Raw genomic sequence first — 14,891 nt, 5'->3', positions numbered from 1 at the left:
CCATGCAGCCTTTTGGGCAGCATTTCTCAACCTATGGCTCTCTCGCCTTTTGGAAAACTACAACCCCCATTATGCTCAGAGAGCCTTCAGGCTGTGTTTGTCAACCTGTGGCTCTTCGGCTGTTGCAACACTACAACTCTCATCATGCCCTAACAGCCTTTGGGGTAGTGTTTGTAAACCTGCGACTCTTCAGCTGTTGCAAAACTACAACTCCTATCATGCCCTGAGAGCCTTCATAGCAGTGTTTGTCAACCTGCGACTCTTTAGCTGTTGCAAAACTACAACTCCCATCATGCCCGGAGAGCCTTCGATCCTTGTTTGTCAACCTGCTACTCTTCGGCTCTTGCAAAACCACAACTCTCATCATGCCCTGAGAGCCTTCAGGTTGTTTTTTGTCAACCTGTTACCCCTGTCTGTTGCATAACTACAACTCCCATCATGCCCTGACAACCTTCGGGGCAGTGTCTGTCAACCAGTGTGGCTCATCAGCTGTTTCAAAGCTACAACTCTCACCATGCCTAAAAGCCTTTGGGCTGTATATGTGGCTCTTCGGCTGTTGCAAAACTACAACACCCATCATGTCCCAAGAATTTTCAAGGCTGTGTTTGTCAACCTGTTACTTTCCGTTGCAAAACTACAACTCCCATCATTGCCCTGACAGCCTTCATAGCAGTGTTTGTCAACCTGCGACTCTTCAGCTGTTGCAAAACTACAACTCCCATCATGCCCCGACAGCCTTTGGGGCAGCATTTTGCAACCTATGGCTCTCCGCCTTTTGGAAAACTACAAACCCCATGATGCCACGACAGCCGAAGGCTGTCGGGGCATGATGGGGGTTGTAGTTTTCCAACCGCAAGTGTGCCCCAGGTTGGCAAAAAGTATCTATGGGTCACTATGATCCATAGCGTCTGAACACGTTGCGAGCCCGGCTCGGTCTGCTTCTCCAGCTTCCTGCTTCTCAGTGCTCTTCATCATAACCCGGCCCACACTTGTGAGTGTGTCTTTTGTGTGTGCAGGGGTGTGCAGCGTGAGGCGTGCCTGTCACACTGATTGTCAGGGGAAGACTCAGTGATTAGGAAGGAGACAAACAAACACACAAGGAGGGGAAGTGGCTGTGAGATGATCCTGAGGAGCAGGACACTTCTGCACTTGCCTCCTCACTTGTTCTAGGAATAACCCTTGAAGATCCACAACGAGAAAAGAAAAAAAAGTTTTCCAAGCCAACAGGACTTCACGTCAAAGGATTCTCGACCTAGATAAAGCAAACTTCAAGACTGTGTTACGGCGAACCATTCTGAGGAGCACGGCGAGGGGGGGTCAGATGGAGCCTGCTGACCCCAACATGAATAAATACAAGCAGAACCAAGACAAGTGTTAAGGTAGGATCATATGGGATCCCTATACGTATAGATGTAGCGAGCAATGGTTACCAACCTGTAGACTATCCATATGGAGAGAAGGTCAGCTTTATGTGATATATAATATATATGGTGACCACTCGAGTGTATGTACAGTATGCGTCAAGTCAAAGGCTGATTATAGGTGGCGGTATATGGGATCTACATGGCGGTTTATTATAACAGTATAGGGGACCTACATGTCTAGTGATCTAGTTTTATTACAACTGGATCCTATAGTGGCTTATACCTGTATATACTTAGTGTTATTCTTATACCTGTATATACTTATATAGTGTTATTCTTATACCTGTATATACTTGCCACAATTCCAAACTATAACTCCCAGCATGACAGTACAGCTGCAGGCTGCCCGGGTATAGTGGGAGTAGTAACTTTTCAACAGCTGGAGGGCCACGAGTTGCGGACCAGTGTTACAGATTATTGGGATGGGATGGTATTGGGGTCATATCTAATAGAGTATTGGGGTCTTATTTAGTCGAATAGAGTATTGGGGTCATATTTAATCAGGTATTGGGGTAATATATAATCAGAAAATGGGTCATGCCTAATTGAGTATTGGGGTCATATCTAATTGAGTACTGGGGTCATATTTAATTGGGCATTGGGGTCATATCTAATCGAGTATGGGGGTCATATCTAATCAGGTATTGGGGTCATATCTAATCGAGTATTGGGGTCTTATTTAATCGAGTAGAGTATTGGGGTCATATCTAATCATGTATTGGGGTCATATCTAATTGAGTATTGGGGTCATATATAGCTGAGTATTGGGGTCATATCTGATCAAATATTGGGGTCATACCTGATTGAGTATTGGGGTCACATCTAATCAAATATGGGGGTCATATCTGATCAAGTATTGGGGTCATATCTAATGGCCGGTGACGATACAATGCAGGGTATACAGCGAATGACCAGTGGTCACCTGACTGTAGATCAGGTCACAGCCTAGTTCTGCCCACTGATTTGTAGGATATTCAGGGGGTAGAAAAGTAAGCTGTTGTCTAGAGTCTCCTTATATAAGGGGCTGCAGTGGACTGTATTGTATGTATTGTCAGACTTTTTTCATAAGTTATATCAGAAAGCTGCAATATATATATATATATATATATATATATATATATATACATATATTATATATATATATAAGAGAGAGAGAGAGCAAATACCCATACATTACCAATAGGCTACCACTTGTACTGTACCAAGATAGAAAGCTGTAGTACCTACCATAGCATAGGGATAGACATATCAATAATAAGACAGAAAGCTGCAATGTATACCAAATTATAGTTATATAGGTATCAAATAGTCATACATCACCCATAGGCTACCAGCGATACTATGACAAAAGGATGTGATGTATACCACAGTATAGACTTATAGATAGAAAATAGCGTCACATTACCAATAGGCCACCACTAGGACCAACACAGAAAGCTGCAACAGATGCCATAGCGTAGGGATAGAAATAGTGATACATCCAATATATCCCCAACAGGCTACCATCGATACCAAGCAGAAGGCAGCAATGTATACTACAATATAGGCATATAGATAGCGAATATTGCTATAGATTGTGAATATAGGGAAAGCTGCAATACATACCATAGCATAGGGATAAAAGGCTGCAATGTATACTAAATTATAGGCATATAGATAGCAAATAGCCTTACATTACCAATAGCCTACCACTGATAGCATGACATATGAGACATATATATATATATATATATATATATATATATATATATATATTTCCTGGATCACTCAGTATAGTATAGCCTAGTCTTAAAAATGGGTAAATTGACTTATGCCAAAAGAAGCCATGCTGGCCTATGCAGGATGGACAGGTGGGGCCCTATGGATACATTCAACAAGAGTTTTGATATGAATGATGAGAATATGGGGATTATATATAGTACTGAATACTGTATGGAGATCCTACTGAAGCAAGGTTTGCTGGTTATATACAGACACTTGGTGGTTGTACTGTATGGGTGATGTACGGCAGCATTCACCGCTAGTATTATCACTACTGTCCAGTGGTCATATAGCTGTATACTATGCGGGCAGGAGTTATCTATAGAGCAGAGCGAATCTACCGTAAAACCCTGAATCTAGTAGATCATCCACTGATTCCTTCAGCTTTGTACAAGTCATTCTGCTGGTAGAGATCTGTAACCAGACACTATGGGGGAGATTTATCAAACATGGTGTAGAGTGAAACTGGCTCAGTTGCCCCTAGCAACCAATCAGATTCCACCTTTCATTTTCCAAAGAGTCTGTGAGGAATCTGATTGGTTGCTAGGGGCAACTGAGTCTTTGTCGCGGAGAGTTTTGCCGCGGAATTCCTCCTCTTTTACTCCTTTACACCATGTTGGATAAATCTCCCCCAATTCTGTCTTTTCAGGACTCTTTAGGGATTAGAACACTTAGAACACTTGTTATATGTCTGAATTAATAGACAACCAATTCATTAGAGTCGCCTTTAAGAAATCTTCACCCAAATATACGTCTATTATGTGAGACCATAAAGTATCGTATTACCCAGGGGGTCCTGACGACATCTATAGAACGAAACAATATTGCAATGAACTCTAGTCATGCAATGGTAAAGAAAGAACCGAACTACATTGGGTTCATTCAAGGATACGAGTCTAGTTGTCCACCATACAACTACACAGGGCATGTTCACTTTAACGGGACACGAAACTCTGCTGTTGTCATTGTATACACAGGCCAGCCTCCACCCCATAATTGACTATGACTGTGTTACCATTATGTAGAATGCATGCCCTGTCTATTATATAAAGAGTCACATTATATTGCCCAATGCTGGATCCCATACTGGGGACCTAAATATCTCTGAATGCCTCATTCTGAACAGACCACAACCGGGGTTAAATACAAAGAGACGAGAAGAATGTAAAGTGTCTCCTCTTTAAGATCTACTCCTGGTCTTGATGAGAAAAAAAAAAAAAAGTTAAAATATATTTAAAAAAAAGTCATCAGAGGAAAAGTTTCAATAGATCATAATAACTGTAGATGGGAATTCAGCTTCTTTGGATAATAATAATAATAATAATAATAATAATAATAATAATAATAATAATAAAATGTATTGTTTCCTGGTGCAGGGTGATGTGTGGATGCATTAGGAATGCCTTATGTGGATCGGAGGAACAGAACCTGTGGGTTTCTGGACATCGAAGATGCAGACAGTGGGAGATTTCTCCGAAGATATTTCATCCTGGATACCCAGGCCAATCACCTGATCTGGTACATGGATAACCCACAGGTGAGCACTGCAGACCTCATAGCAATGCAGTAAAAGGGGAGCTTTCAAATCTGTATGTGAGAGCACCATAGCAAGAGGGAGAGAGATGGAGCTTGAGGAGATTTAGTTCTCCATTATTCTCCATTAGTTCTGCTTCCCCCACCACACATAGAGAAAGCCTGTGAGTCCTGCTCCACCCACCACACATAGAGAAAGCCTGTGAGTCCTGCTCCCCCACCACACATAGAGAAAGCCTGTGAGTCCTGCTCCCCCACCACACATAGAGAAAGCCTGTGAGTCCTGCTTCCCCCCCACCACACATAAAGAAAGCCTGTGAGTCCTGCTTCCTCCACCACACATAAAGAAAGCCTGTGAGTCCTGCTTCCTCCACCACACACAGAGAAAGTCTGTGAGTCCTGCTCCACCCACCACACATAGAGAAAGCCTGTGAGTCCTGCTTCCCCCCCCACACACATAAAGAAAGCCTGTGAGTCCTGCTTCCTCCACCACACACAGAGAAAGCCTGTGAGTCCTGCTTCCTCCACCACACATAAAGAAAGCCTGTGAGTCCTGCTTCCCCCACCATACATAAAGAAAGCCTGTGAGTCCTGCTTCCCCCCACCACACATAAAGAAAGCCTGTGAGTCCTGCTTCCTCCACCACACACAGAGAAAGCCTGTGAGTCCTGCTTCCTCCACCACACATAAAGAAAGCCTGTGAGTCCTGCTTCCCCCACCACACATAAAGAAAGCCTGTGAGTCCTGCTTCCCCCCACCACACATAAAGAAAGCCTGTGAGTCCTGCTTCCCCCACCACAAATAAAGAAAGCCTGTGAGTCCTGCTTCCCCCACCACACATAGAGAAAGTCTGTGAGTCCTGATTCCCTCACCACACACAGAGAAAGCCTGTGAGTCCTGCGTCCCCCACCACACACATAGAGAGAGCCTGTGAGTCCTGCTTCCTCCACCACACATAGAGAAAGCCTGTGAGTCCTGCTTCCCCCACCACACATAGAGAAAGCCTGTGAGTCCTGCTTCCTCCACCACACATAGAGAAAACATGTGGGTCCTGCTTCCTCCATCACACATAGAGAAAGCCTGTGAGTCCTGCTTCCTCCACCGCACATAGAGAAAACATTTGGGTCCTGCTTCCTCCACCACACATAGAGAAAACATGTGAGTCCTGCTCCCCCCACCACACATAGAGAAAGCCTGTGAGTCCTGCTTCCCCCACCACACATATAGAAAGTCCTGCTTCCCCCACCACACATAGAGAATGCCTGTGAGTTCTGCTTCCACCACACATAGAGAAAGTTTGTTAGTCCTGCTCCCCCCACCACACATAGAGAAAGCCTGTGAGCCCTGCTTCCCCCACCACACAGAGAAAGCCTGTGAGTCCTTCCCGACCCACACATAGAGAAAGCCTTTGAGTCTTCCCCCCCCCCCACAGCAGAGTTCTAATAGGAGGTGTAACAATTTTGTGCACTTTTACCAAAACTGCTATTACCTAACTTGCTCTACATGCCTTGTTGGCAGCTATCTGCACTTTCCAGAGAATATATCAGTTTGTCCCAGAAAATGTGTTTCTCAGAAGATGCTGACCAGCTGTTCCCTTTTGACTCTCATATATTATATATTATACTGCCATTCCAGGAACAACTGAGTCTCCATGTTTGAGTCTCTCTCTCTCTCTCTCTCTCTCTCTCTCTCTTCTCCCCCACAAGTTGGGCATAGCTAGGAGGGAGTGTTCTCCATTTACTGGGTGCCAGCAAGCCACTTATTTGTTATGGTTATAGGTGAAGCACTGTGGCAGCCAATGGAGACTCTGCCCAGAGATAAAAGAAAGTATGTAGTTTGTGAAACATGGCCACTTTCTTCCAGAGACAGCCCCACACTTGTCTCCAGCTTGGGTGCAGGTTTTGCTGCTCAGTTCCATTGAAGTGAATGGAGCTTAATTGCAAAGCACACCTCAACTGGAGACGTGTTGTCTTTGAAAGAAAGTGTCCATGTTTTTGTAGCACTGGATAACCCCTTTAAGAAATGGAGACCCCCAATATCTCTTCTTGGGGCTTCAACCTTTTTCTCACCATCTCCTTTTTAGCCACTAGAATCTCTATGGTTCTATGGTGGTGTCATTAAGCACAGCGGCTCGGCTGTCACTATGACTTAAGAAGCCGCTGATCCTGACAGTTTAACCCCTTACATGCCTCTGTCAAATTCTGGCCATGTCACATAACTGGATCTAAAGGCCTCTCTTTACCCTATAAGCTGTGCACCAGACAATTACTGGTAGTATTAGTAGAACTGGTAGAACGTATAGGTCACTGGTAATTTAATTTACTAGACACATAACCTACATAACCTGAGATAGAGCAAAAATTTCAGATGTAAGTTCCTTTTGGTCATGAAGGGTGGTAATCATTCCCCCCCCCCTAACACCCACACCATGGTCACGAAGTGGTTAAACTGAAGCCGTATTCTGGGGCACATCAAGCTCGGCCGATGCCACTTCCTCTTCCGCTGTTGAGACTTAGGAAAAACTTTTCTCCTCCACAGTAGCAGCTGCCGGTGGTGACAGCAACATCTACAAGAAGAACAAAATATATCGAGCGTCCTTACTAACCATAAATATAGAAAACATTTAGTAACTAGTAGTCAAGCTCAGTCCCATGTAAGAGAACAGGAATAAGCTGCAATACCAGGTGCAGCCTATAGACAGGGGTGGCACTGTTTCTGCAAAAAAAACAAAAACAAAAAAAAAAAACTGTTTTCCAACCCTGGACAATTCTTTAGGGACTATATATATATATATATATATATATATATATATATATATATATATATATATACATATATATGATCATATTTCTGTGTTTTCCTTTCCAGAACCTGCCCAGAGGCGCCGGAGCAGTGGGGTCATTAAAACTGACATATATATCCAAAGTAAGTGTTCACTCTCACCCGATATAAAGACCAATGCCTCAGTCTAGTATTGCGGGTCAGCCTCTTTCACCTGACTACTGCAATACCAGACACAGCCTATAGACAGGGGTGGCGCTGTATACATGTATCTTTCTCTTATCTCATGTATGAGTTGGCTGTGATGCATATGACTATGTAGCGTCCATCGGGGGCTGAAGCCTTTGATCACTTTCGGCTTTTTCTTGAGCAATGCTGCCTGATTTCCTGTCTTTGTCTCAGGATATTTTTAGGGCTTTAGTGCTTCTTTTTTTTTTTTAAAGTCTTTTTTTAACCTTAGTCTATTAGACAATAATGTTAAAGGTTGTGACCAGTTCAGACATCAGCGACGATTCCGTCTGGAAAAAACTTCCATAGGTTTTAGGTTTCCCATATAAGACTTTACTATATAGATCTATATACCTTTGCCTCTGTAGGGTTGTGTTCACATGTACATTTCATTACCACTCATATTATTTAATTTAAACAGTGAATACATTTGTATCATTCAGGATAAAACATTAAAGGTCCAGCAAAAATTTCCCATAATAAGTGTATATTGGTCATTTGTATAACTTTTTTGGGGAGGCAACACAATACTTTAATAAAAATTTTCGCCGGACTTCTCCTTTAAGTCTACTGGAACAATGGGCATAAATGTAATGATCACATATGGCAAAGGGCAATAAGCCACTATAGAGTGCGGTCCATTCTGATGCTGGTTCATGCCAACATGGCGCCCTCATAACCATAATGGGGGCGTTGCGGTTGCAGATGCTGCTGCTGAAAAGCTACAGGAAGCAGCACTGTGGATATACAGCGATAGGTACCCTGGCATTTACACTGATGTAAAAGATAGGTGATAAAAGATGAAAGGAAAACCTTGATTTACCTTTTAGGAACAGTGTGGGTCACCCACAGCAGGTAGAATGGCTCGGTTTGTAGCTACACAGTTAAGCTTTCCCAGACTCTCTCTGTGTTCCATATAGTACATGCTAAACCCCTCCCCACTTCCTGTGTTTTGTCGTGAGTCTTTGATAGAGACAGATTTCCCGTAACAACAGGCAGTGAATGGCAGATTGCAGAAAACGTAGACACCTAGGGTGAGATTTATCAAACATGGTGTAAAGTGACACTGGCTCAGTTGCCCCTAGCAACCAATCAGATTCCACCTTTCATTCCTCACAGACTCTTTGGAAAATGAATGGTGGAATCTGATTGGTTGCTAGGGGCAACTGAGCCAGTTTCACTTGCCATGTTTCCATGTTTGATAAATCTCCCCCCTAGTGGCCAAACTTTAGAGCAGTTTTTTTAGGTAAAAAGTAATTTTTGCATTTTAAAAGGGCTTCACTTTAATAAGATAATCCCTTCATGGGGCACCTTACCCTGGTTGCCCAAGAAGCAGCGCATGGTCAGCCGACTTAAAGGCCCCCATACACTATATACTAAAGTCAGCTAAACCAGATGCTGGGGGCCTCCCAAATGTCCATTGACAGATGATGTTGGTGCAGATAGGGGTCGGTTATGATAACCATCCCCTCTGTTCTCGGAGGGATAAGCCGGCACTAGAGCACTCTGATGGTTACTCCTCGTCTCCCCATAGGGAACACATGAACATTTGGTTGTGTATAAGGAGGATGGGAGAAATAAGTCTACATGGAACAACCATTGTCAACCAGTGTCTGACACTTATTCAAGCTGTATCGGTACCTTGAGACCACATGGTCAGCCTATTTGGCCATAGTGCTCCTCGGCTTGCATACAGGGGTGTAGCTAGGATTCATGGGAATCCCATAGCAAGAAACTGTAGAGGGCCCAAAGAATCCTGTACGGGCAACACCCCCCATACTGACATGACCCCCTCTGCTGGCACAGCGTTTCGTCCTTCCAAACCCCCAGCACCCGAGTGACTTGCCGGAGAGCTGGGAGAATAGAGCGACAAAGGACCGCACCGGCAGCCTGGTCATGTGAGTATGTGCAGCAAAGGGGGGGGGGGGGGGTGTTACTCTTGTGGAAAGAGGTGCAATGCTGCCTCTGGCCACAAGAGAGACTGGGCAGGCCAGTTCCTGCCAGTGGGTGCTGTGAGCCGTAGCCACCAGGGAGGCAAACCACGTTTCGCCAGGCCCCATAGCAGTTGCGTGGTCTGCCTCCATGGGAGCTATGCCACTGGAACTCTTGCCCTTAACTAGATGTAATAGCTTGGGCTTATGTAATTTAGAGGGAGGATGTAACAAAAAAGATAACACAGGAAAGGAAGCTATTTTACCCCAAACCAAAAATTGCTCCAATTTGCAGTGTTTAAATCAAGTGACAAGAGTCATCCACTTCCAACCGTTAGAAGCAATGGCATCAGCCAATCAATTAATTCTGTTATCTATTGTTTTGTTTTTTTAAATATCCATGAAAAATAAACAAAGCAATTGACATCAGAAGGAGCCGTTATACGTATACAGCCCAGAAATAGGATGGGGTCATATAAGGCTCTCTATGAGGGAGCCAATAGACACACATGTCTGTCAGATGTTACTAACATACAGGCCTGGATAGGATTTCACTCCCTATGGATTCTCCCAAAACAACTGGATTCCAGCTTGCAGCAGTGAAGAAAGTTAAAGCAGCGATCTGTGACTATGAATGAAAGTCTTATATTAGACTGGCTACATGTTTTAGCACTATGTTGTATGCTATATTACCCTTATTTAAAGGGGTACTCTGGCAAAAAAAGAACTCTTTCAAATCAAGTGGTTTCAGAAAGTTACATGGATTTGCAATGTATTTCTCTTTAAAAATCCCACGTCTTCCAGTACTTATCAGCTGCTTTATGTCCCGCAGGAAGTGGTGTATTCTTTCCAGTCTGACACAGTGCTCTCTGCTGCCACCTCTGTCCATGTCAAGAACTGCCCAGAGCAGGAGCAAATGCCCATAGAAAACCTCTACTGCCCCGGACAGTTCCTGACATGGACAGAGGTGGCAGCAGAGAGCACTGTGTCAGACTGGAAAGAATACAACACTTCCTGAAGGACATGCAGCAGCTGGTAAGTACTGGAACACTGGAGATTTTTAAATAGAAGTAAATTACAAATCTGTATAACTTTCTGACACCAGTTGATTTGAAAAAATAAAAATAAAAATCCTGCTGGAGCACCCCTTTAAGCAATGTATGGAGCACTGTATAGTTGTATTATTTGGGGACTGTATTACTTGGATACCCTGGAGGTAATTATTTTGAGGGTAACTATAACTACAGTACACCATGCTTTTTAATTAACGCCAAAACTTGAATATTTGAACCATTGAAGTCAATGGGACCTGTGCCTGTCCATACTGGTATATGTCAGTGTCCTATTTGGATATATTATCCGTTATTCAAGGCCCCAGCGGGTTTTTCCTAAGTGACATTAACCAGTAAGAGTTGTCATTGTGCTAGAAATACAACAGTGATAACTCGCGGACTGATCATCACAGCGACCGCTAGCTTCCTATCTAACAGATCAGACTTGTCGCTGTGAGCAGCCATATGTGATGTGGTTTCAATACCCTTTGGGGCGTGTGATATAAAGCAGGCGTCTTCATCAGGGGTGTTCACTCTGAACTCAGCTTTTATCCGGTATCTAACAGATGTGGCCCAGCTGAGTTTGTCATTTGCCGATCGCAATGTGTCATTTCTGGTTTTACTCCTATTAACTCTCCAGTGTTCCAGTACTTATCAGCTGCTGTATGCCCTGCAGGAAGTGGTGTATTCTTTCCAGTCTGGCACAGTGCTCTTTGCTGCCACCTCTGTCCATGTCAGGAACTGTCCAGAGCAGGAGAGGTTTCCCTTTGGGGATTTGCTACTGACATGGACAGTTCCTGTCACAGACAGAGGTGGCAGCAGAGAGCACTGTGTCCGACTGGAAAGAATACACCAGTTCCTTCAGGACATACAGCAGCTGATAAGTACTGAAAGACTGGAGATTTTTAAATAGAAGTAAATTACAAATCTATATAACTTTCTGAAACTAGTTGATTTGAAAGAAAAATATTTTTGCTGGAGTAACCCTTTAATGCTCTTCATGAATTAATAATTGTATGGCAGTAATATTTGTATACTCATTGGCTGCATTGTGTATAAGAAAAATATGGTAGCACCATTTGTGTATAGTATGGTGGTATTATTTAGGCTTTTTCGCTGTAATAATTGTAACCTGTACTGTGTGGGGAATATATCGCAGTGTTATGGGGGCGGTATTGTTTGTATACTGTATGGTGGTATTATGTAGGCACTGTAAGGCAGGATTATTTTTGCACTGATTGTGGGGGGTATGTGACAGTTCTTTGCAGGCACTATATGGCAGCAGTATTTGGATGCTGTATGGTGGTATTATTTAGGCATTGTAAGGCAGTTTGGTTACTGTATGGTGGAGTATAATTATTTGTATAATGTTTGCTGGTATTATGTAGGCATAGCATGGTAGTATTATTTAGATTGTATATTATGGTATTATTGAGCCATTATAAGGCACCATTATTTGGTCACTGAATGGTGGCATTTTGGGGTAGAATGATATTGTGTGGGACATTATATAGCAGTATTTACTTAATGATTAATACTGAACTTATGTTGTGTGAACATAGCCTATGCTGTTATTATGTAGGCACTGTAAGACAGTATTATATATGCGCTGATTAACTAATACATGGCGCAGTGCTATATAGGCAACCTATGGCAGTATTATTTATATACTATATGGTGTCATTATGTAAGACAGTACTATATAGACATCATATGACAGTATTATTAATATACTATATGGTGTTATGTAAGACCATATTATATATATATGCACTGTTTACCTAATATATGGCAGTGCTATATCGGCATCGTATGGCAGTATTATTTATATGTATATGGTGGTATTAGTTATATTATATAGCAGTATTATTTATATGTATATGGTGGTATTAGTTATATTATATGGCAGTATTATTTAAATGTATATGGCAGTATTATTTATATGTATATGGCAGTAGTAGTTATATGTATATGGCAATATTATTTATATGCATATGGTGGTATTAGTTATATTATATGGCAGTATTATTTATATGTATATGGCAGTATTATTTATATGTATATGGCAGTATTAGTTATATGTATATGGTAGTATTAGTTATATATATATGGCAGTATTATTTATATGTATATGGTGGTATTAGTTATATTATATAGCAGTATTATTTATATGAATATGGTGGTATTAGTTATATTATATGGCAGTATTATTTATATGTATATGGCAGTATTATTTATTTGTATATGGCAGTAGTCGTTATATGTATATGGCAGTATTAGTTATATTGCATTGAAGGGAGCTATTATGCTACCACTGGATGGTGGTATTATGTGTGCACATGGTATACAAGTATTATATGACATTGCACGGTATGTAGGTATAACTATTTAGTTACACTGCACATGTATCTGTGCTTCTTGGCTTGTCATGTGATATTCCTCTGAGTTGTCTGTGTACTTGGTGTAAGAATAGAGGTTTTCAGTGAGTCTAAACAGCTCGAGGGTGAAGCAGCGGCGGTGGCGAGTCACCTCCATGTGCTGGACGTCCAGCGTCCGAGCCGTCTGCATCAGCAGAAGAGAATCATCCGGCTGGGAGGGAAAAAAAAGGGGAAGTGGACATGAGGAAGTGAGAGTTTGTGAGCAAGCACGTCTGCATTGGGCAATAGGGCTGAGGCATGCCCCTACATGTATTATGTTAGTATGGAGATAATGGGATGTCACTCTGTTATATAACATAGCGTGGCCATGCTTCTATTATAACCACGACAATGGGCACATAGACGTAATAGAAGGGGCCCAATGCTCAGGACCCCTTAATGAGCCAGAGCTGAGAGAAGGCTGAGGCCTATCTCCTATATCCATAGTCAGCCATACATTTTAAAGAGGTTATCTAGGATTCAAAAACAGCACCACCCTTTTCCTCAGGTTGTGTGTGGTATTGCAGCTCTTTTCCATTAAAGCGAATAAGGCCAAGTTGCAATCCCACACACAACATGGGGACAGGAGTGGCGCTGTTTTTGGAAGAAGTGGCCACTTTTTTTTTTAAACCTAGATAAGCACTTTAAGGGGTTATCCAGGATTAGAAAAAGCCCTGCTACCTCAATGAGCCACAGCTGAGAGAAGATCCTAGGCCTATCAACAACATCCATAGTCAGTCATTCATTTTAAAGAGGTTATATAGGATTCAAAAACAGCACCACCCTTGTTCTCAGGTTGTGTGTGGCATTGCAATTTGGCTCCATTCACTTCAATGTAACAGAGCTGCAAAACTAGAAAACCTACACCCAAACTGAAGACAGGAGTGGTGATGGATCTTAAAGAAAGACGTTTTTCTAAACCTAAAAAAACCCTAAATAAAGGGGAAGTTCACCCAAAAAAATGTTTTTCTTTTAAATCAACCTAGAAAGTGCCAGAGATTTGTAATTTACTTCTATTAAAACATCTCATATTTTCCATTACTTATCAGCTGCTGTACGTCTTGCAGGAAGTGGTATATTCTTTCCAGTCTGACACAGTGCTCTCTGTACATGTCAGGAACTGTCTAGAGCAGTAGCAAATCCCCATAGAAAACTTCTAGTTGTTCTCCAGACTGGAAATAATACAACTTCCTGCAAAGCATACAGCAACTGATAAGTACTGTAAGACTTGAGATTTTCTAATAGAAGTAAATTACAAATTTCTGCCACTTGCTGGGACCAGTTGATTTGAAAGAAAAAAAAGTTGGTGAACAACCCCTTTAAATGACTTAGGTTTGACATGTATATAGGGAAGGTGTATGAATTCCCTGGATATCACGTCCTGGTAGAGTCAGAGCCACGTTGTGAGTCACGGTCTGGGGGTGTGTTGGGAACCATACGGCTTACCCTGTCTAAATACATCTCTCACCTACTCCTCTATTATTTTTTTATTGCATTCTCCTTATTTAGCACATAACAAAAATAACCCAGACTGATGATCTTTTTATTGCCAGGTCAGCGTAGCTGCTGCGAAACAGAAATCCCGGCTGACGCATTGCTTCGGTAAGGACATATTCCATATATATCTATATATGTATATGTATGTGATTAACCCCTTGCTTTCTGCTTATATCGAGAATTGCCATACTATCCACTCTTTTTTTCTGTGCCTATATTCCTTGCTTTAGTGTTATTGTGTTTGTTACGGTTACTGTGCCTTTATGC

At 42.3% G+C, this 14,891-nt stretch overlaps 1 protein-coding gene across 1 annotated transcript in view; it reads left to right on the top strand.

The window, feature by feature from the left end:
• Window positions 1-1,061: 1,061 nt before the first annotated feature.
• Window positions 1,062-14,891, top strand: part of PLEKHA2 (pleckstrin homology domain containing A2) — a 55,279-nt gene continuing 41,449 nt past the window's right edge. The window contains exons 1-4 of the mRNA XM_069966961.1: window positions 1,062-1,379; window positions 4,562-4,722; window positions 7,587-7,643; window positions 14,681-14,729. Of these exons, the coding sequence (XP_069823062.1) occupies window positions 4,585-4,722; window positions 7,587-7,643; window positions 14,681-14,729 (244 nt within the window). The 5' untranslated portion in view covers window positions 1,062-1,379; window positions 4,562-4,584. The remainder of the gene's footprint in view (window positions 1,380-4,561; window positions 4,723-7,586; window positions 7,644-14,680; window positions 14,730-14,891) is intronic.

This window comes from Dendropsophus ebraccatus, chromosome 1, assembly GCF_027789765.1.
Source record: "Dendropsophus ebraccatus isolate aDenEbr1 chromosome 1, aDenEbr1.pat, whole genome shotgun sequence".
Taxonomy (NCBI): Eukaryota; Metazoa; Chordata; class Amphibia; order Anura; family Hylidae; genus Dendropsophus; species Dendropsophus ebraccatus.
This window is presented reverse-complemented; position numbering and strand designations above follow the sequence as displayed.